General features: G+C 41.7%; 1 protein-coding gene across 7 annotated transcripts in view; it reads left to right on the plus strand.

The window, feature by feature from the left end:
• The window catches only part of LOC127580783 (serine/threonine-protein kinase 38), a 72,995-nt gene that overhangs the window by 17,643 nt on the left and 31,075 nt on the right, over window positions 1-24,277 (plus strand). For 2 of the 7 annotated variants that reach the window (XM_052034662.1, XM_052034654.1), the window contains exon 2: window positions 9,752-9,831. The exons of 4 other annotated variants lie outside the window; for them this stretch is intronic. In XM_052034662.1, the coding sequence (XP_051890622.1) occupies window positions 9,794-9,831 (38 nt within the window). In that variant the 5' untranslated portion in view covers window positions 9,752-9,793. Of the gene's footprint in view, window positions 1-4,768; window positions 5,165-9,751; window positions 9,832-24,277 lie in introns of those variants that run through there. One more of the 7 variants, XM_052034655.1, reaches the window with a different exon arrangement.

A 24,277-nucleotide genomic window follows, 5' to 3' on the forward strand; every position in this document is an offset into this window, starting at 1 on the left:
CACCTTAAATGGGAATACTAAGAGTGTTAAGTTTGTTCGCCAGAGGATACATTATCACAAAATCTGCCCTGTTAAATTCTCTTTGAATTCAATATATTTTGATCATCCGATTCTTAACTCCAGAGAGTTTAGGCTTCAGCTACAGGCCATTCCCAGGTAATGAATGGATTTTGTTTTTGCAGATGTCCTTAAGTCGAATTTGTCCATAAGTTAGAAAGTACACAAAAATCACTCAATTATGGTAACCATACCTCCACAGTACTGGAATGAATGGCATCAAAAGCATACAAGACTGATGATCAAGAACAATTACTTGTGGAGGGAGAAAGGAAGGAACGTACATGTGTCCATCAGACTTTAGAATTTAATAACGTTATGGGATTGTGTTATGGCCTCATTCATATGTAGAGGTGTCCATAAGTCAGATGTTTGTAATCTTGGGACAGCCTGTATGTGAAAGCAAAATACTGCAGATGATTTAAATCTGAAATAAATTAGTGCTGGAAAAAGTTCAGCAGGTCAGGCAGCATCTGTAGAGAGTGTGACTTTTCATCAGATGCAAGATGTGGCGAAAGGTCATAGACTCTGTTTCTCTCTCCCTCTGGGTGCAGCCTAATCCTCTCAACTTTCCATTTAAAGATAATCACTTCCTCCTGAGCGATCTAAAAAATCTTCCCTGCACTGCCTCTGTAAATAAGAAGACCAAAACTGTACATGATACTGTAGGTATAATGTCACCAGAATCCTGTACACTTACAGCAAGATATCCACGTTGCGCTCCATCCCTACTGCAATAATGGCCAACATTTCACTTGCCTTCCCAGTTGCCTGCTGGACCTACTGCTAACATTGCTTCTTGTATAAGGGCACCCAAATTTCTCTGAGCAAGTGTCTCTCACAAATTTAAAAAAAGAATACTGCTTTTTTAAAGTTCCTGCCCAAGTGAATAACATCACATTTGCCCAAATTATACTCCATTTGCCATCTTTTTTTGTTCACACTTAACCTGTTAATATTACTTACGGTTACTTTTCCACCTAGCTTGGAATTTGGAGCACTTGATTCTTTCATCTAATTCCTTAACACAAATAGCCGACGAACCGTCACTGTTCCTGATGGCACCCTCTTAGTTACTGCTTGTAGGTCTGAAAATGACCCATTTATTCATTTATACTTTGTCAGTTAACCTTCCCAATTAATTGCCAGCTGGATGCTAAAGGTTGGAGCTTTGCAAAATTTAGTTAAGCAACAATGTAGATCGGTCAAGCTTCGCTTGGCTGGAAGGCTTTCCATGTAAGTTGGCATGTTAATTTCAACATTGTAAACTAACTTCTAATCCACTCTAAAGGACAAATCAAGTCGGCAGTGGATAAGTTCTAAAGCGAATTACTGAGGTGCAGCCACTCCTAGGTAGGGAAGGCCTGGACTTGACAGGGTCCATCATAAGTTCAGGATGAGACGGGATACAGGTGCTCGAGCGTCTGTCATTCTGCTCTGTCACTAGCCTCCAAGTGGAATTAAGTGGGAGTGCCTGATCCTCCCGGTTTTCCCTACAGTCATGCTGAGAAATCTGGTTAACTCATCCTACATCAGTCAGACATGACGTGGAAGCCAATTCCCTTGAATTGCGATTCCTGTCCCTAAAGGTTAAATAGGTAAAGATAAATTCAGTTTTTATTTTTATCTTGCTTTGAAACACTAATATCAGTTACTTAATGTGCTTTTTTAAGAAGTTTTATTCTTTTAATTATTGAAAGCAATCTTAGTTTAAGTGCCATTGAATTAAAAAATTTTTTAAAGAGATTTAAAAAAAATTGCTGCAAAGCTTTAACGACTTTGAAGGTGAAGCTTTGCACCCAGCCTTGTCTCTAGTCAAAGGATGATGGGCTTTCCAAGGCAAGACTTCAGCAATGTGCCCCTGAGACTAGCTCACTGCTGAGACCTTGAATGGCTGGGGAATGTCAGTTGTAGACCCTCTGAATCCGATGTAGGTAAGTGCAAGTGGTTGGGGACTGTGGAGACGGAGTCCAAGTGGTGAGCTGAATCCTGTTCAATTTGGCCTAAGATATTACCCTTCATACTATGAACCCTCTTGTGGAATAATCTTTTATGTGACAACATATTGAATGTTGTTTGGATATTCCAGTGCCCTTCTGTCTACCCCACCATGTTAGTTACATCCTCAAAGAACTCTAATAAATTGGTCAAACATTTTTCTTTCTTAATACAATTAAACATAGTTATTATTTTACGATAATAGATGTTATATTTGTCTTCAGATTCTTCCTTAATTTCCCTCTTTATTTCTTGAATAGCAGCGTGGCGTTTTTGTAATCTACTAGAACCTATTAAAATGCCAGTGAATTTTGAAAGGTTACCACCAATGCATTCACTACCTCTGCACCCCTTTTAGAACTCTACAATACAGACCATCAGATCTAGATGATTTGTCAGCCTTTAGTCTTTTTCTCCAATGATATTTGCTTCAGGTTCATCCCTCCCTTCTGCCCTCTTATTTACAATTGTCTTTGGCACATTTTCACTGTCTTTATAGAGTTATAAAGTGGTTGTCTAATATCTCTACCATTTTCTTATTTCTCAGTATTTCCCTCAGTTTTTAACGGATCAATGTTTACTCTCTTTTTCTTGTACATTTAAGATCTTATGATGTTCATTCCTTACTGATTTACTCTCAAATTCTTTTTTCTCCTTGTCAACTTTTTAGACTTCCTTTGGTTTCTAAAATGTTCCCAGTTCTCAGCCCTACCACTGTTCTTCACAATATTTTAAGCCTTTTCTTCCAATCTAACACCATCCATCATTTCTTTAGTTGGTCATTAATGAATCTTTTTTCCTGTAGAGTTTTTATTTTTCAATATGTCTGTTTGATAATTGTAAAATATTTAAAAAAATATCTATCATTTTCTTATTTGTCATCATGCCATACTATTTACTTTTCTAGTCTCCTTCCACCACCTCTTCCTTTGTAATGCAATTGCCTTTATTTAAGTTTAAGATCTTAATTTCAGATGGAAGTTTGCCACACTCAGTTATGATCAGTCTTTCCCCAAAGGATCATTTATTTTGAGATCGCTAATTAATACTGCCTCATTGCACACACTCAGATCTAAACCTGTTCTTCGGTTGAGTCCACAATATATGGATCAAGGAGACATAAACTTGAGGAGAAGTTCATGGGATAGAAGTTCAATGTTTGCCGATTTGATTTATGGATTAATATGCATACAGGTTAAAGCTGTCCATGACTATTGTGTCACTTTTGTTATTTTCTGTCTTTGTTCCTTGACTGATTAGTCTATAGGCCCCCTAAAGGTGGCCATACTCATTCCGATGATATAGCCACTATTAGAGGGCCTATAGACCACTCCCACTAATGCATTTTCTTTCTTAATTCTTTTCTCCCCCAGATTGATTCTACTCATTTTCTGGACAATAGATTTTTCTCACTACTATCTTAATATTTATTTTTGGAGCTAGCTTGCCTTCTTTTCCATCCTGCCTGTCCTCCTGAATGAAACATCAGGTGCCCTGGAATATTCAGTTTCCAGCTTTGATCATCTTGCCAAACAAGTATCTCTGTAATGGCTGTGGATCATACCCTTTTCTCTCTATTTTGCAGCATCTACCATGTTGCAAATGCTTCTGGCATTCAGACAAAACTTTTAATCTTTTACCATTTTGACCTTTTGCCCTTTACGCTCTTCTCTGTAGCACTCATTTTGACCGTCATCACTATACTGTATTATCATCTCGTCCTTTCGGTTCAACTTCTTAAATTTTCCTTTTCACAAAGACTTCAACCTGCCATCTCCTTACAATTGTTGTTTCAAGATCTTTTCGTTGCGTGATCCAGTGTCTGTTCTGGGATGATGAGTCTGTGGTTCCTTATCTGAAAAAGCACTTCCCTACTCCTCTTGAAATGCTGCTATGTACTCTTTTGCATCTGTTTGCATGGATAAAGAAGGCCTCATTTTAACTACTTGTGCAAAAGATAATACATTAGACAATGTTGTGCTCTTTCAGTAGTGAAAGCACCACCGTGGACCTTGTTCTTGAGTCTTTGCGGAGATCTTGTTTTATGCGTAAGTTGGGTATGATGGATCCAGTGATGGTTGGGAGTTGGGTTTAGCATTGCTGTAGCAGTTTTGGCCTGGAGGTGAGAGCTAAACTAAGAGTGCAAAACCCTCATTGTCCATGGCAGCCAAAACATTTCTCCTGCTTTCCCATCTCACTATTGCTACCTTCTGGATTGGAAATGAAAATATGTGCCTGACACCAATTTTGGTGAAAGCAGCAGACTCTACCTGGGATAGTATTGTGCAGCACCTATGATCAAGAAGCTACTAGCATCCAACCATGAAATAACAGCAGATGAAAGGTGCTCCAGTGTCTTTGGGTCCCAGAGGAGGAGAGTGCTGCTCACACAACATTCCTGTCCTGTGATGCTTGGCTTTTGCTCAAATGTCATTATAAAACTAGGCAGGAAATTGAGTTTGCAAGTGTGAATTATCTATTGCAACAGGCATGAAGTACTTCTCCAAATTGAGGCTGTTTGTTCAGATTGGTTGCGGGCTGCTGTAATCTCAATTCAGTTCTCATAACTGTCAAATTTTAGTAACTTCCTGTTTTGCAACATTTAGGAAATGAACTTGCATTTAAATAGCACCTGAATCGTTAAAATGTGGTTTCAGAGTAGACGAGCTCAACAGTCATAACATGGTACCACAGACATTGGTGATGAACCAGATAATGTTTTGGCATTAGTTAAGAGTGAATTATTGCTAACGTCCTGGGAGAGTTTTTCTTGAAAGTGAAGTGGGATCTTTTACAGCTATCTGCACCTGCAAATATTATATTTTGCTAAAAAGCAGAATGGACATGGTTGTGCATTCGGTGAATTAAGAACTTGGCACTGAATTTGTATTTTCCATGGAATATAAAATATTGCAAGGTACTCCACAGAGACATGATGGAAGCTGACAGAAATGGTGATACTTAATGAATGGATTTGTTGAACATGGTGGTGAGGTATCAGAAGGTTTGGGCATTACCAGTGGAACAAAGGAATTGGCAGATGCACAAGAAGCAATAAAGATCTCAAGGGATGTATGACTGAGGAGGTAACCATGAAGCAAGGTTGTTGGTAAGATTTGAAAATGAGGATTTTAAATTTGAAGGGCATCTGGACTGGGATCCAAAGTGGATTATGGAAGAAAGCTTTGTCTTGTATAGCTTGGATACAGGATTTGTATTATAAAATAAAGGATGGAATTTGGAATAGTTGGTTAATTTGGCTCAGTTGGGATCATTCTATGCCAGGGTGAATTCAAGCCATGTTATGGACTTCTGCAATGTAGACTGACAACCTTTGAAGTATTACTGCATTGTCAGAAGTGTCATTTGTTGATAGAAGTGGTAAATGATGCCAAATTTTGTGCAATGTCTTGGGCACCCCTTTGGTAGTACACCTAGTCAAGACTAAAATGGTCAGTCTTGGATAAGGATAAAAGGATAATCTTGCTTTTATGTCTCAAATGCTCATAGGCATGACACTACAGGATTTGACTATTTTCTTTTCTGACTGTTGCCTCTATCTGGCAGCCTGCCACAGGAGAACCAAAGGCTAGCAGGAGGAGGTTTGGACACTGAGCATGAAACTGACCCCAGAAAACATCAAGGAACTTTTAAGGGACTGGTGTGACATATAATAGAGACTAATTGCAGGAGTGGTCATTGATATTCTTAATAGTTCAATAAGTATAAGTTCATTTCTCTTCAGTTTCAACTTGTGTTGTCTTTTTCCTTGCAATTAGTTATTCTAGCTTTGTTTCTGGAATCATAATCTACACATTCCCCTTTGGAACCATGTTACTTCACGGGACCCAGAACAGATTTCTTAGAAAAGTACTTTGTGGCACTGATGATTAGATCGGTGTTCATTTTGCTGTAAACGTTGTTGGAGCAGAATCCGTGGTGGGTTTGTGTCGGGCAGGGGCAGTGTTTTGATACTGGCAAATGGGAAGGGGAGGTTGTTGTCTTCCTGCACTATTTGTGACCTGTTGTATTTGAAGTGATGGAAGTAGGGTTCAGTCAGGTTGCACTTCCCTGACGTGAGTCTCTCCCTACTTTGACGTGATTGCTGCTTGCAGTCAGTGTAGGAGATTTTAACATGGGCACTTGGTCTTGTCACTATTTCAAGAATTAGTCTGCTGATGTCCATTCATAACTTGCTCATGAATACCTGCTTATTTTTAATAATTGCTTCTTGGTCTAAGAAGAGAGAGGCCCTTTGTATCTACAGGCCATATAGTGGGTTGCCTGTGCCTGCTGGTTGATTCATTCCCTCAGTAAATTTTTGAAAACTTAGTTTGAATACTTGGACTGATGTAGTGGACCTCCCATGGGGAACTGACTGTACTACTGTTTGGTTATTCTGGCTCTGCATTTGCCCCACTGAAGTGGTTATTTATTCGAGTGTGTTTCATTTAGGTTATTTGACCAAGAAGGCAACACAACAGTTGTCTGATTGTGTCATCAGCCACGATTGAGCCTAGTTTCTTCCTGATCTATTGGAGGAACTCCTTGGGGGAAATCTGGAACAAAACCAGAAAATGCTGGAAAAACTTGGCGTGTCGGGCAGCAGCTGTGGAATGAGAAGCAGTCAATGTTTTGGGTTTGTGACCCTTGTTCTGATGAAAGGTTACAGACTTGAAACGTTGGCAGTTTACCTTTCCACAGACGTGCCTGACTTGCTGAGTTTTCCAGCATTTTGTTTTTGTTTCAGGTTTCCAACATCTGAATGTTTTTTTTCTTGATTCTTTCTTCTTTTAAAATCTGATTTGTACTCTTCATGTTTCTCTTCAACCTGTGGAGAGATGCAGGGAAGGAGGTTGGATTCTGTACCACCATCAAAAATCTGATCCTTGGCCTGAAAAGACCAGTTTGCATGTACAAAGTACCGAGGATGACCCACCAAGTATTTGCCTTCTGTCAGCAGTTTGGAAGAGGACTGGTGGCAACATGCTCCTTGCAGCTCAGCAGGTTCCATACTTCTGCATCTTCACCTTGCTCCAAGTTTGGGGCAGTTCTGATTGACTCGAGCTGATAATCTTTGTAATTGGCCCCTTGGCTTTACCACCCTATCGATGTGAATGGGGTCGCTGACCAACATGAAACAGGTATGTTTTTTTTCTTGCCCAAAGTTGCCACAGGAGCTAATCTTCAGAACTAATGGGAAGTTATTCAATGGGTGACGAGTACATTCCAGAACCAAGGTTACACAAACCTTGGTTATTGAGCTGCAATGTGGAGGTGACACTTGTGTTTGCACACACTCAAACGCAGAGGTCCAAGCCATTGCCAGCACCTTCACTGAAGCATACAAGAGGTCTTGCACTCAACATCTGCAAGACAAGAGGTTCTCTGCCACACCACACTGCCATCACGCAGTAAAGGTTCACAGAAAGACCCTGGAAAACATAGACCATTTCCCACATCTCAAAAGCGGACATTGATGATGAAATTCACCTCTGCCTTTGCACAGCCTCAGTCTTTGGTCAGTTGATGAAAAGGATATTTGAAGGTCAAGATCTTGGACATGGTACAAAATTCATGGTCTACCAGGCAACAGTGATCTCTGTGCTTGTATGTTTTTGAGACCCAGGCTGCCTACAGTCAGCATCACAAATGAATGCAAAAAATTACCATCAATGCTGTCTCTGCAAAATCCTCCAAGTTCACTGGAAGGACAACAACCCAATGTCAACATCTTCTCCCAGGACATCATGCCCACTGTTGAGTTCCTAGGTGCACTCAGTTGGTCACATTAGGCAAGCCACATTGTTCACATGCCCATACACCAGACTCCCGAAACAGAGAATCCATTCTGAGCTGTCATAGGAAGAAATTACCAGGTAGACAGAAGAGAAGATTGAAGGATGTGCTTAAAACCTCCTTGAAGAAATGAAACGTCGTCATGGACTTCTGAGGATCTCTGGCCCATAATTACTCAATGTGGAGGTGGCGCATTCGGGTTGGTACTGGGAACCTGTGTAAGCTGCAGAAGTAATGCATCATCCGCTGCCCGCACTGTCAGCCACCACCTGTGCCCTTCTGCACGAGAGTCTGTGGTTCCATATTGGCTTCATTAGCCACCACTGAAATGACAAAACCAGAGTGGAAGTAATTCATCCTCAATCCCGAGGGACTACGTAAGGAGTAGTTGTTAATATTAATGTATTTGTTTTACACCAGACAACTAGAAAATTTAATTTGGAAACATCTTTAAATGTTTAAATTTTTTAACTTTTTAAATGTATCTGATTATAGACATTTAGAAATGGTTTGAAAAGGTTTTGCCTGAACTGCCAAAAGACTAGGGCAGGGTATCGATATCTGTCACAAGGTCTGGTTGCAGCTTGCACACTGCTTCTCTTCATGGGATGGCTGCAAAAGGTAATCGCAGGTGTCGGAATAGCATGGAGATGTCCTCCAGGTGCGGGCTGGATCAAACACTGTCTGGCCCAATGTTGTCAGCCTCTGTTTATTATAGATTGGAAACAAGTATCATGATATGGATGTTCCAAATATCCACATTTGTAATGCAGAAATCGGCTCCATAAACACGTGCTTGCTTCCCGAGAGTTGAAATGTGGTTAATTTCAAATGACAGATTAATCCGTGAAGCTTTTTTTACTGTTCAGTAAGTAGGAGGTATCATCGATGCAAGTTGGCTTTTTTCAGCTGCCAGTCAAATAAGTAAACTATATCAGGCTGTAATTCATCAGGCAGTACAATTAACCAAAGCCAAAATACAAAGCAGGTTTCAGGAGTTAACAAAAGATTTTTGCAGTGTCTGCTTTAACTAAAAAAGGCCCTGAAGCCATTGAAGTTCTTGTTAAATGGATCCCATCTTTAAGAAGAACTTGTTAAACCTGAACTTGTGCGTCCAACTAGCACTCTGCCCCAAACCAATTTGTGACAAAGGAAGCTCAGTGTCCTCTCCATTTTGACCTGTCATCTTCACTTCATTTGGAAGCAGTCATATGATATTTTTGGTGGTGCTCCAATGCTATAGGCTGCTATTTTTACTTGCATGGCATCCTGTTAACAACGAATCAGTAATCAAGGAAGTAAACACAAACAATGGTCATAAACTTGCTGGCTTCAATTCTTGCCTAATCATTTCACTAACAAAAGGTACTGAAAGGCAGACGTTCATGGAGATGTACTGTGAATATTGAGATCCTGTTCCCAACAGTGATGCCTGTGACCAATTATTTATTTACTAGTCAGAAATAGCTGTATCTGGATTCCCAATTAGTTGCGTTGTGAGTGGCAAATGTTTGGGACATTCATGCAATGTGGATGTCTGTTTTACCAGTTCAATGTGTTGGAATTTGTCTTCCTCTTTTCAAAGAACTGCCCCAGAATTTAGCTTGATTATCATTGATGTCAATTAGTTTTTCCCTCTGTCCTTCATGTGTTTCCATTTTTTAAACAAATTCAGAAGGGAATCTTGTGAACCCCACAGTAGTTTTGTTATCCATGCATGCCTCCTGTAGACTTCCTACTGAGAGTGCCCAATTCCAAGGCGTGAAGGACAAGTACCTCTTCCTCACCGACTCTCTCCTTGTCAAAGTGCCTTTCATTCCCAGGTTCTCTGACCTTGTTGAAAAGCATTGCAGTAAGCATGCAGAAAATTATTGGGAATACTTTGTTTTTATTTCAGATTTCCAGCATCTGCAGCCTTTTGCTTTTCAGCTTGGGATAGATGTCTCAATCTCACTGTAACAGCTGCACTTCCTCAATGTAAGTTGCTCCATCTGGAAGTAACTGTTGTACTGCACTGTCGGAGGTGGTGTCTTATGGAGATGTTTAACCATTAATCTCTTGGGTGTATGTAAAAGATCGTGCAAAATTACTTTGAATAAGAAGTGTATTCTTCCTGGTTGCCTGGCCAATATTTAAACTGAATCAATATCACTAAAATAATTACTGTGTGGGATTTTGCTTCGTGTATGTAAATTGGCTGCTGTTTCCTGCTCTATAAGAGGGAACACATTTTCATAAGTATCTTTGCAATTGCAACATGATTTTGGACATTCTGAGATGGTGAAAGACACTATAGAAATATGAATTCATTCTTTCTCGCAGTGTTGTGATACTCCACAGGGGATGTGTTGCATGTTTAAAATAAGAGGGAGCTGATCCCTAGATACTCTCGGGTGTCCACATCACAGTGAGGCTTGGTAACCAATTGTTGGCTACCCTTTCAAAGTGTGCAGGGAAGAGTGGTAGTCTCAGCAGTGCGTGTAGCTGTGCTGATCTGAAGTTAAAGATTCTACTTCTAGTTATATTTCTGCAGGGGATGTAGGCATCAGGTCTTCTTGTGAGGCTCAAGTAATTTGGAGCTTTGAACATGTGGTTTTTGATGTTCTATGCTCTCCGGATTGCTGACTCATTGATCACCTGATGACCCCTGTGCAGATTGTATATTGCCATTGTTTGATTGTTGGCCGTATCCACCAGGGCTGGCAGGCATCTCATCTCGGGTTACATTGTTTTAACAATGCCTTTCAGAAGCCGCCTGATAGCAGATAGTTACAACCCTATCTGCTGGTGAGTGTGAACAAACTGACCAAGTGATCCTGTGGGATCTGCTGTTGCTCAGTGCTGTGAATCAGGGACACAGGGGCAGAGAAATCAGAACTACAAGCTAGGGTAGGCCATTCAACCCTCTTGTGCCTGCTCCACCATGACAGATCTTTTACCTCAGCACTGCTTTTCTGCACTAACCTTGTTTCCCTTAATATATATGCAGATCTATTGATCTCTGTCTTAAATATGCTCTGTAGCAGAGTCTCCACAGCCCCCCTGGACGGTGAATTCCAAAGATTCGCCACTTTGGGTGAAGAATTTTTTTTATCTTGGTCCTGAATGGCTTAGGCCTTTTCTTGAGTCTGTGACCACTGGTTCTAAACACTCCAGCCAGGGAGACATCATCTCTACCTCTATCCTGTCAAGTCCCTTAAGAACTTTGTATGTTTGAATGCAATCACCTCTCATTCTTCTAAACTTGAGAATCTGTCATCCCTGGGATCACTGCATTTGTTGTATTATAAGTATGTCCTTATGTATGTAGGGAGACCAGAACTGAACAAAATATTCCAATATTTTTCTCACCAGGTTCTATTGGAGCAAGATATCCCTACCATTTTACTCAAATCATCTTGCAATCACTGACGTATTGTTTTCTTTCCTGATTACTTGCTGAACCACAATTTCAGTGATTTCTATACAAGGAATCCCAGGTCCCTGCGAACCAGCTCCTTTCACCTACCATTTAAAAATACTCTGCCTTCCTAATTTTTCTACCCAGCTGATGACCTTCCCCTTTTCCATCTGCTCTTTCTGAGCCATTCACGTACCCTGTTTATTTCCCCCTGAAGCCTTCCATGTTTAACTGAATCTTTTTCTGACTTCTTTGTGACTTCTTTGTAACTTCTTCCTAGTCAAAATGCCCTGAAATGTTATCGTTCAGGCCTCTAGTCTTGTGATGTGACCTGAAACACCTGATTGGGCATCTTGCAGTTTCCACCTTTTTGTAGTCCCTTGTTCTGCCTCTTGCAACACCTTTCTGCATTTTCAGTTCTCTCTCATTTTTGTGAAAGAAAGTTAATATTGAAGTATTCCTATAAATCCTAGAGTTTTAAAAATACAGTATCCTGTTGGCCAATCTCCGAGCTATTTTTAATGCATTTTTTTGTACTTAATTTTGCTCTTTTTGTTGAAGCCACCAATTCTGTGAAAGAATTTTGCATTTGCAGTACCTCGTCTTCCATGAGCCTCAACAGCTACCCTGTTTAACAGGGCCCAGCCCTATCCCTATATTTGCATTCTCTTTCAGGAGTCATTGCCAGGAGCCAGAAACCTAATTTTCTCTTAATGCAAAAACAATAATTTGTATTTATAAGGCAATGTTTAGTGTGCTAAATTGCCCCAGGCCTTTTACAGGAGTATTATCAAACAAAAACCTCAGAACCACAGGAAACAATAGAGCAGGTGATCGAAAGATTGGTTTGTAGGCAAACGAGGATGAGAACTTTATTACCTGTTTCCAGTTTAGAAGCCAGCACTTGTTAGGCTGACTGGCATGTATTGCCTTTGGATTTTAATGAGGCATAAAATCTCTTGGGCAGTCTGTTGGGGTCGAGGATGATTTGCTTTCCCTGTGGGTTATGAGGTGGATGTTGAAGCCAAACTCTTGTTGCAGATGGGGCTGAAGGTGCTTGACAGGCATGCTAGATGGGTTGTTTGGGAGGTGATGTACTCCTTTTTCCATTTACATTGCTCTCAATGAAGGCATTTGAGGTTCACAGAAGGCTTTCTCCATTTTGTGTGGTCTGGGGTCGTGAGGTTCCCATGAGTCAATATAAATGTTACCATTTTTCAAAGAGGCTTTCAAAACATTCTTGAACCATTTCCTCTGTCCAACCAGCAGTCTTTTGCTGTGTTGGAGCTCTGAGTAGAGTGCATGTTTTAGGAAGCTGTTGTGAGCATGTGAACGATGTAGCCTACCCATTGGAGCTGACTCAGTGTGATTTAGAGCCTCTATGCTGGGGATGTTGGCCTGGCAGAGAATGCTGACATTGGTCCACTAACCTGCTAGAGGATGTGGCAGGTTTTGGGGAGACGTGTTCGTGGTACCTCCCCAGTGCTTTGACATGCCTTTCATAATTAGTCCATGTATGAATCATACAGGAAGGTGTGGGTCACTGCTGCCTGGTGGACCATGAGCTTTGTGCTGGCTTTGACCCTCAAGCATTCCTCCTCAGATGACCAAAGGAAGTGCTGGCGCAGTGGAGAATTTCTTCATTGGTGTCAGTGGGCAGCACTCTTATCCATAATTGTAAAGTTCTGTTTTCAAGTCCACCTTCAGAGAACTAAACACAAAAATTGGAATTGACACTCCAGTGCAGTAGCTAAGAAAATATTGTACTGTCAGAGGTGCCATCTTTTAAATGAGATGCAGAAGAAGGTATGGTACTATTTTTGAGGAGGAGCAGAGATTTTTTTCCCCCCCTGTTTTCCTTCAATCAACACACTGGGAAAAACAATTTTTAGGTTAGTGTTACATTCATTGTTTGTGGAGCCTAGTTGTGGATAAATTGGCTGCAGTGCAACTTTGTAAAATGACTTGAGAAATTCATAATTTAGCTTCAAAAGATTAGAAGCTGTGAAAGGCATGAAAGAAACTGGTTATTTTTTTGTAAAATCTGGGTGCTCAGTCCTAAAAGGAAATATTAAGTTGAGTGACTAAAAGTGTTGCTTTTAGCGAATGAAAGGGAACTGGAGAAGCGGAGGGAGAAATCCTAGAGAATAGGCCCCAAGTGGCTGGAAGCACGTCTACTAGCGCTGCTACAATAGGAGGGGTTTTGTACCAGAGGCCAACATCGGATCAATGGGGTGCTGGGCTTGTTGAGATGGAGGAGGCTGCAGAGATGGGGAAAGTTAAGATGGTGAATGAGTTATGGGCAGTGTAGGTTTGGATGAGCCGAAGTCTGGGTGTAGGCTGGAAATACAAGACTGTACAATCTCTGAACTGGTCAGTTTTCCATTCTCCTATGAACTCAAATTTTTGCAGGCAGTCTCGCATATAGAACCTTGTCAAGTGCCTTTTGGAAGACCATATAATTGACATCCATAGATAGTCCTCTTCCACAACTCAATTACTCAATTCAATTGGTTTCATTTGACATGTCCCTACCCTTTACAAATGCATGACATTGTGCTGTCATCCCCTCACATTTCTCTACGTGCTCAGATAAAGTCCTTGGTTATAGTTTCCAATAATTTCCCCACGGCAAATGTTCAATTGGTTTATAAACTCCCGGTTTCTCGGTTTCATAACTAACACAGTCATTTCATCAGACTTGAGTGTATTGTGGTTGATGGTGCATATCTTTGATTGACGCACATACCTTACGAGGGATGCAGTTGCTGTGATTCTGCATTACATGATGTGGAAGCAGCAGGGAGGATGGTAATATCAACCCATTCATTCGCAGGGAAAGTTAATTCCCTAACTACAGCAGATCTGAATTCAGAACTTCCTTTTTCTCCCAAGGTGGGGCTACCAAAGCCACTTATTACATCAGTAGCGGTCAACTAATTCAACATTGACCCCGACTTTAAGCTGGCACTTTCCCACCCCAGTATGTCTCAGTTCCTAATCATTTGAATGATGAGGGAAGTTACAGAACAGAGCTGTCATGTAGTAACTTTCCCACCTCGAGTTAGCTTCCCCTTCCAGCATATTGTTGCAATGTCTCTTTTTTTTCCCTTGGGTAGTTATCTTGCATATTTCCAGTGCAGACAATTATTTTTGGTTTGGGATTACATGCAAGAGGAACAGGCAGAAATTTATCATGGTTTCAGCAGGTTGAAAGTTTGTGGAATCCTTGTGTAAAAGTCCGACCTCCAGAGTAAGAGGTCACATAATTGGACAATGTGGGATCAGTTATATTTAGCCACGATCCAATTACGTGATAGAGCACATTTGAATGGCTGAGTCTATTTTTGTCACTGTTCGCATTACCACACTTGACCCAGTGCACTTGATCTCTCCTTTGCGGACACTGCACACCCAGTGTATTTGAGCCTATTTTGTGTGGGAGTCCTAAGGCAGCTTTCCACAGTTAAAACCAGCCATGGTCATTAAACCTTTAGGTGTTGGGGGGGTTCTCCATAAATAGTGACACTACTTGGGAATTGTGGAAACGGTGAAATGTGGTTCCTGGCCCATCAATACAGTCCCAGAGACCACAGCACCCTGTCAGTTTCAGTGCACTGTGAGATCCCTACTCCTCCTGGCACACTGCAGAATCTTTACACTTCCATTACCAAGGCTAATAAAATGCTAGTGAAGTACAGAAATTTGATCATACATGGATGATTCCAGGATCAGCCTTAAAATGCATGATTGGTAGTCTGTGGAATTGAGATCTGTTTTTTTTTAATTGCAATTTTTCTAGCCATGTGAATGGTGGATTCAAAGTAGTTCTGGAGATGGGGGAGTCAAGCCATTCTCTGCTTGCTTGCTACAAAGGGTGAGCTTGAAGTCCCAGAAATGTGAGTCATTGTAGATCTGCTCTTTGAAGTAACTCTAGTTGCATTTTAATTCCCATAGCTTGGAAGAGAGTGAAGGAGCCTGGTGACTTAACTGCTGGCCTTTTGGCCTTCATAAACCAGGGTATTGAGTACAGGAGTTGGGATGTTTTGTTGAAGTTGTACAAGGCGTTGGTGAGGTGGAATTTGGAGTGTTGTGTGCAGTTGTAGTCACCTACCTACAGGAAAGATATCAATAAACTTGAAAGAGTGCAGAGAAATTGTACACGGATGTTGCTGGGACTTGAGTTATAGGGAAAGGTTGAATAGGTTAGGACTTTTTTCCCTGGAGTGCAGGAGAATGAGAGGAGATCTTAGAGGTATACGAAATTATGAAGGGTATAGATGGGGGAAAAAGCCTGAATGCATTCACCCGAAAGATGGGTGAGACTAGAACTAGAGGACATAAGTTTAGGGTGAAAGGTGAAATATTTAAAGGGAATCTGAGGGGAAACTTCACTTAGAGGGTGGTGCGAGTATGGAACGGGCTGCCAGTGGAAGTGGTAGATGCATGTTTGTTGGGGGTTTGGAGGGATATGGTCTGGGTGCAGGTAGATGGGACTAGGTAGAAGATCAGGTTGGCATGGACTAGATGGGCTGAAGGATCTGTTTCTTTGCTGTAGTACTCTGACTATATGGCAGCAACAGCTTTCAGTGTACGTACCTTTCCCAACTCTGGAAAGAATTGCTAACCCTCCTGGGTCCTTTTGGTTATTGCTTTGGAGAAAAAAAATCACTTGGTGCAGTAAAAATTCTACAATTTTTCTCCCCATTCGCTATAACATTTTTGTTTTATTAGATACAAGGAGAAGTGGGTAGGGAAATGAAAGCTGGATGACACAAGTATTTATGGATGTTTTAATGTTCACTGCTGGTGCACTCCGGCTGTTGTGTGCCATCTATAGAATGGATAGCAGCAACTTGCCAGGGTTTCTACGCTAACGTCCCTCGAGTACACAACCTGAAAAACGAGGGCAGCAAGTTTATGGCAACACTGTACACCTTGAACACCTTCAAGTTCCCCCTCTAAGTCGACATTGGCTGCACAGTGGCACAGCTGGTAGTGCTGCTGCCTGACAGTTGCAGTGACACAGGTTTGATCCTGACCTCCAGTGCTCTCTGTGTGGAGTTTGCATGTTTTCCTGTCACCAAGTGAGTTTCCTCCGGGGGCTCCCATTTCCTCCCACATCCCAAAGGTGAGCTGGTTAGTAGATTAATTGGCCACTGTAAATCACCCCTAGTGGTAGAATCTAGTGGGGGAGTTGATGGGAATATTGGGTTAGGGTAGGATTAGTGTAAAAATGGGTACCTAATGGTTGGCATGGACTTGCTGGACCAAAGGACCTGTTTACATGCAGTACTGACTCTGACATTAAAGAATTGTTCAGCTTCTGTAACGAGTGGTCTGCTCTGAGTGATGCATCTCCTGACTCCAAAACTTTATGATAAAATACTGAAATATTCTCGAGTTGTCTGAGTACAGCAGAAAATGCACTGAAGAATCTTCCTTGACAATATAGCCTGCTTGATTGGTATCCCATCTGCTACGTTAAGTATTCACTCCCTCCACCACCACATTGAAATATTTACCATATTTCAAACCTTACAGCAATCTGCCTATAAGATAGCAGATACATACAATCGATCATCTGTAAATCTGTTCCAAGTTGTGTACCGTCCAACTTGAAAATGTATTGCTGTTCCTTCTTCAGATGTTTCAAAAGGGATAAGGAGGGAGGTAAGAGGTGAAGGAATGGCATTGCTAATCAGGGATAGTGTTACAGCTGCAGAAAGGTGTCATAGAGGGATTGTCTACTGAGTCAGTGTGGGTGGAAGTCAGAAAGAGGAAGGGAGCGATCACTCTATTGGGAGTATTCTATGGGCCCCCCAATAGCCACCAGGACACAAAGGAGCAGATTTTTGGAAAGGTGCAAAAATAACAGTGTTGTCGTCATGGGAGACTTCAGCTTCCCTAATATTGATTGGCTCCTCAGTGCAAAAGGTTTAGATGGGGCAGAATTTGTTAGGTGTGTCCAGGAAGGATTCCTGATGCAGTATGTGGACTGGCTGATTAGAGGAGAGGCCATACTGGATCTTGTACTAGGCAACGAACCTGGTCAGGTGAGAGACTTCTCAGTGGGTAAGCATTTCGGAGGTGGTGACCACAACTCTCTGACCTTGGGTATAGCCATGGACAGGGATAGGAGCAGACGATATGGGAAAATTTTTAATTGGAGGAGGGCCAATTATGACAGTATTAGGCAGTAACTTGGAAGCATAAATCGGGAACAGATGTTCTCAGGAAAATGCACAGAAGAAATGTGGAGGCTGTTTAGGAAACACTTGCATGGGGTTCTGGATAGCTTTGTCCCACTGAGACAGGGAAGGGATGATAGGGTAAAGGAACCATGGTTGACAAGAGGCAAAACATTTAGTCAAGAGGAAGAAGGAAGCATACTTAAGCTCTCGGAAGCAAAAATCAGGCAGAGTTCTTCAGAATTATAAGGTAGCCAGGAAGGAGCTTAAGAAGGGACTTGGGATAGCTGGAAGGGGGATATGACAAGGCCTTGACGAGTAGAATTAAGGAAAACCCCAAGATGTTCTACACATACGTAAAGAATGGGGATGACGAGTGAGGGTAGGACCACTTGGGGATAAAGGGGGAAATGTGCCCAGAGGTGGAGGAGGTTTGCTTCAGTGTTCAATAGGGAGAGGGACTTTGACGAATGTGAGGTCAGCATAGATCGGACTAATGTTGAGGTTAGGAAAGAGGTAGTGTTGGAGCTTCTGAAAAGCATTAGGATAAATAACTCCCCGGGTCTGGATGGGATGTACCCCAGATTACTACAGGAAGCGAGGGAAGAGATTGCTGGGGCATTGACAATGATATTTGCATCCTCCCTGGCCACAGGAGTGATACCAGAGGATTGGAGGATGGCGAATGTTGCTCCCTTGTTCAAGAAAGGTAACAGGGATAATCCTGGGAATTATAGACCAGTGAGTCTTAAGTCAGCAAGCTATTGGAGAGGATTCTTAAGGATAGGATTTATGACCATTTGGAGAAGCATAGTCTTATTAGCGATAGCATGGCTTTGTGAGTGGCAGGTCATGCCTCATGAGCCTAATTGAGTTGTTCGAGGAGGTGACAAAACAAATTGATGAAGGTAGAGCAGTGGATGTGCTGTATATGGACTTCAGTAAAGCGTTTTAAAGGTTCCCCATGGTAGGCTCATCCATGGAGACTTCGCTGCGTGGATTCAGAATTAGCTTGCCCACAGAAGGCAGAGGGTGGTTGTAGAAGGGGAATATTCTGCCTGGAGATTGGTGACCAGTGGTATTCTGCAGGGATCTGTTCTGGGACCCATGCTTTTAGTGATTTTTTTATAAATGACTTGGATGAAGAAGTGGAGGGGTAGGTTAGTAAGTTTGCAGATGACATGAGGGTTGGAGGTGTTGTGGATAGTGCAGAAGGTTGTCATAGGTTACAAAGGGATGTAGACAGGATGTAGAGTTGGGCAGAGAAGTGGCAGACGGAGTTCATTCTGGAAAAGTGTGAAGTGATGCACTTTGGAAGAATGAACTTGAAGGCAGAGTACGAGGTTAACGGCAGGATTCTTAGCAGTGTGGAGGAACAGAGGGATCTTGGGGTCCAAGTCCATAGAACCCTCAAGTTGCCGCGCAAGTTGATCGGGCAGTTAAGAAGGCGTATGGTGTGTTGGCCTTTGTTAGTCAGGGGATTGAGCTCAACAACCGCGAGGTAATGTTGCAGCTCTATAAGACTCTGGTTTGACCACAGTTGGAGTATTGTGTTCAATTCTGGTCACCTCATTATAGGAAGAATGTGGAAGCTTTAGGGTGCAGGGGAGATTTACCAGGATACTGCCTGGATTAGAGAACATGTCCTTTGAGGAAAGGTTAAGTGAGCTAGGGCTTTTCTCTTTGGAGCGATGCAGGACAAGGGGAAACTTGATAGAGGTGTATAAAATTATGAGGGGCATAGATAAAGTGGACAGCCAGCACCTTTTCCCCAGGGCAGCAATGGCCAATGATAGAGGACATCAGTTTAAGGTGAGAGGAGGAAAGTTTAGGGGAGATGTCAGAGGTAGGTTTGTCACACACAGAGTGGTGGGTGCCTGGAACGCACTGCCAGGGGTGGTGGTGATGCAATAGGAATATTTAAAAGACTTAGAGAGGCACATGGAAGAAAGAAAAATGGAAGGTTATGGGCTGTTTGAAGGGAAGGATTAAATTGATCAGGGACCAGGTGTTTATATAGGTCGGCACAACATCATGGGCTGAAGGGCCATACTGTGCTGTACTGTTCTATGTTCTATCTCCCTACCTAACGGCAGCTCGCATGAGTCCTCTACACAGAAACCACAATGCTTTGTAAAACAAAAAGGCAGCCTGCTGTCATGATCTCAGGTAGGAACAATCAACATATGCTGTCCTTGCTGGCAAGTGACTTGAATGTACTTTTTAAAAAAAATATAGTGAGAGCTCTGCAGTTATGGTTCAGTTACAGCTGTCAGCATGATGTCACCATATATATCAGAACCATTCGATAAAAATAACACAGTCACTATCCCACAGGGAGAAAGAAATGACTTCCTAATTGTGTCACTCTAATTGAAATACACATGGTGAATAAATATGTCAATTGTACATCCAGGCAAAGCACTGGAAAGTGTGGAGTGAAGTTTTGATTTCATTGGTTGTAAAAAGCCTTCAGGGTTTACTCATACTTTGTTCCTTAGCTAAGATCCCTGGTAGAAAAAGGACTTGCATTTAAATAGCACCTTTCACAGCCATAGGATAAAGACCAAAGTAGTATTTTTAAAGTGTAGTCACTGTTATAATGTAGGGAGCACAGGCCAATTTTCACACTGCAAGCTCTCCCAAATGACTGGGTAATCAGTCTAAATGACATTGTTTGAGGATAATTACTGGCCAAGATACTCCTAGCTCTCCCGCTCTCAAAATGGGAACTTTAACATCCACCAGAGAGGGCAGACAGGCCATGATCTAACGATGATGTCACCTTCTCCATTGCGACATTCCCTCATTACTGCACTAGAATGTCAGTCTAGATATTGGTGCTCAAACCTCCAAAATGTGACTTGTCCCCACGCATTGACATACAGGTGAGAGTACAACCATCTGAGCCATGGCTGATGTAAATTAGATCTCTTTCTGAGCTTGATCCTTGAAGGATGAGTTCCCAGATATGTTCAAGAAGGCCAGGAGACTGAGTGACTTGTGCTATTGGCTGTGAACGAAGAGCCGTCCAGTGCCTTTCACAACCTCAAAGTCACGGCAATTTTAAAGCAGATTCTGCTTTATAATTGAAGGATTGCCAAGGCATAGGGCCAACTTGCCGGCTTTTCAGTTGGTGTTGTGGGATCTTTTGTTTGACATCTCTCTGGCAATTTGGTGTTCCCTCTACTCTGCTGAAGTGTCGATCAAATGATGGATTCATGTCACTGGAGTGGGATTTCATCCTGTGATCTCTGGGTTTATGGTTTAGTGGTACAACAGCAACGGCTACAATTACAAAAGAATTTGAAGTTGTGGAACTTGTTCTTGGTAAAGCCTGGGTGAGGCATGCTCATTTTGATCTGGGCTTGCTCCTGATCATTGAACGTGATAACTCCATGAGGCCCAGTTAAACAACATGGATGCCACCATCGCTGTTGGGGGCTGATGGAACAGCTTATGCCAGAGGACCCAAATTCGGAGAAAAGCAAATTTATTGGGGCAGTGTTGGAACTTGTCACATCTAACTTTTACTGCAGTGAGCATTCTCTCTGAGACTGATGCAAAATGACTCAGTCTAGTCTGAGCCCAGCTCTGATCCTGTACAAGATATATTTTTTCAGCTGACGGTTCATGCTGTCCGGGTTCTGGAGGTATCTAAAACTACTTTTCGCCAGTTGAACACTGATATTTTAATTTCCTGTGGTGATTTGTTCTGTCAATTTGCTCTTGCTGGAAACTAGAGAGTGTTTGAAGTAAGCTTGCATAATTTTTTATGCCATTATTATGGCAGTGACTCTTGTCATTTTGGCAGTCTCAATCCAGATTGGCCATTGGTAGACCAGGGCCCAAAACCACAATCTGTCCTGGTTTTAGCCAGAATAGGGAGGGGGAACAGAGACTCTGAAACTGATTTTATTGGTGCAATCAGATAAAGACAGAGGCAATGTAACAATAAATTGTCTCAGCCTCAGGAATACAGGGCATTCATCTTTAAGTCACTCTGTGTGGTATTACTGGACACAAATTGGTGGCATTATAATATATATTGAAGTGTAAATTCTTTCTCTTTCATTAAATCTATTAAATGATCATTTCCCCATTGTTAAATAATTATCAGGAGTCCCTGCACATAAGAAAGCAGGGACAAAGGTTTTTTTTACTGTCACTTTTTTTTAGCTGCTGATGAATCGGAGAACCACAGAATGTAGAAGTCAAAGCCTGGTGCACTGGAATGCTTCCCTTCTGCTTTCTGATTGATTTGGGATCAGTTTTGCATTAATAAATTCAAAGCTCACAGGAGCACTCCTGATTCAACTTCTTGCTTTCCTGGATTTTGTTATCCCACGTTCCTCTTTATAAATAGCTGGCTGTTGGTTCTGTCATGGCATGCCAGGAAAGTAATGTTACTGTGTTGCCTGCCTCCTGCTTTTTTGGTAACCTCTCCAATCCCACACATTTCCCTGGTGTTTTCTCTCAAACTTAAGCATAAATGGTTTTAATTAAAGCTTGGCTGCCGTGCACAATAGTAGTTCATTTTTTTTCACCAAAGCTGAAGAAATGGAGTGAGCTGTCTGACCAGAGTGATAGTCTGTGGCATGGTGCCTTCTAATGTCGGTATGTGCAGTGCTGTTTACTGTGTGACTACTGATGTCGTGCATTACAACAATTTATATTTATATAAAGAAAGATGGTGATTTTCAGGATGCCCCAAATGCCAGGAAAGTACTTTTTAAGTATATTAGAACTGCTTCACTGTCCTAATGTAGGAATTGCAGCAGCCACTTCGTGTACAAGAAGGTCCCAGTGAAGTAATGACCAAATAATTGGTTGAGAGTTGGTGACTGGATGTTGGTTGAGAGTCAATACTGGCTGCAAGGAGAACTCCCTACTTGATTTCTATACGGTCCCAAGGGATCTTTTTTTTTTCTCCAGCTGAGGGGGAAGACTGGGCTTCCATTAAAACTCCTCATCTTGAAGGTTGCACCTTTTTAATAGTGCTGTGCTTCATCACTATCAGGCTACGTGTTTGAATAACTGGAATGGCATTTTGTGTCCAACTTTCTGATGAGAATTTTCTCTAATTGGTGGTGTAATTCCTGGGATTCTCTTCCCCAGAAAGCAGTGAATTCTTTGTCCTTAAGAATGTTAAAAGCTGAGTTTGATGGATCCTTAGGCAATAAGAGAATCTAACAACAGGGTGATAAGACAGGAAAGTGGACAAGGTACTGGATCAGCCATGGTCATAACGTTGTGGCAGATTCTAATGACTATAAGGCCTTTGTCTGTTTCTTACATAATGTACTGGTGTTCCAGGTACTAGCTTTGTCTTTGTATGGAAACACATTTGTACAGATCTAAAATCAGTAATATCTACACTTTCTCATGTCCAAATTGTGTAAGATACAGTAATCCACTATCCAGCTATTCAGACATCCTGATAATTTGGCATCTGGCTCATGAAGTAATGTTTCCCACCCTCCGTCTACCACACTGGGGTCTTGGTTCACGTCCTCTGTCTCAACTTTTCTGATTCAGTGGAGCATTTATTATCATACTGTGTAACATCTTTCACAAAAAAAACTAAGAGTGGAGACACAAGAGATTCTGCAGACTCTGCACTCTAAAGGAGTATTGAGGGATTAACAAATAACATCCAATAGTATGAAAAATGTGACAATACGGTACTGCCAAAATCCTGAGTGTGCCATATTATCGGAGATTTACTGTATTTGGGATGGACTCGAGATCTAAATCATCAGACTCAAAAATGCATGTCTCTTTGAAGAGGGCTTGAAGTATACCAATCCCTTTAAAGGGAAGTTTGAAGTATATCTACAGTTGGCTTATTCTCAGTCTTGCAAGTATGTCTGCAAGTGTTATGGAACAATACTTTTCTCAAAATTGGGTAGCTCAGGCTGGAAGCAGCAGCACTGAGAGAACAGTGGAAGAACTGGTTAGTACTCCCTACATTGTTTATCTTTAATAGCCACTTACGAAGGTTTACATTAAGTCCTTCTCTTATAATAACCATTATTTATTTCTATTCCAAGGGTTAGTGAGAAAAGTACAATCTGGCACTTTCAGAAGAGGTTGGTATACCGTCACCTAGTCTCCTGTTCTTGCAAACCAGTTCATTTCTCATTGTCAATGCCCTAAGGTCACTATCTCTAAGTGCTATGTAGATGTTTCTTTGACTAGGCTTTTGATCACTTTCTCTGTGTTCTAGTAAAACAACTTGGGACACTTTGGTAAATGCAAGTGGTTGCTTATTCCCCTGGTAGATTCTGAGTAGGAAGAACATTATGGTTAATCATACGATTTCCTGCCCGTACAGTGGTTTCATTGGTGTGAGTGTAGGGCAAAAAGGTGATAACCTCGTTGAGATGGGTTGTAGTACAGAAATGGGGTTATGAAGGATGGTTACACGACCATTACAAACGAGTCTCATCTCTGCTTTCTTTTTGCATACTCTTCCCTTTTGTGCTTTGTTTTTTTGGCTTGTGACCCAGATGGTTACACAGTTGTCAAGGATGTTAATCTCAAGTTGAAGCAGTGGCTTCCTGGTTCTGTTAATGATTGTTCATGGTTATGGCAAGGTTCACTTGAACAAAACTGGGAATGAAAGGAGAAGGTAATGCAAAATGGTTCAAAATCAGGACGGCTGGAGCAGAAAAGGTCATGGAAGGAGTCAAAATCTTCAAAGCTGAGAGACTTTGAGGCGTAAATACTGAAAGATTATTTCCTTCTGGGTAGCAGACCATTAAACTAAGCCCACTGAATGTAGCAGTACAAGGATCTGGTGGTTAAGGATACACATGGGATTCTTGCT

Source organism: Pristis pectinata, chromosome 20 (genome assembly GCF_009764475.1).
Source record: "Pristis pectinata isolate sPriPec2 chromosome 20, sPriPec2.1.pri, whole genome shotgun sequence".
Classification (NCBI taxonomy): Eukaryota; Metazoa; Chordata; class Chondrichthyes; order Rhinopristiformes; family Pristidae; genus Pristis; species Pristis pectinata.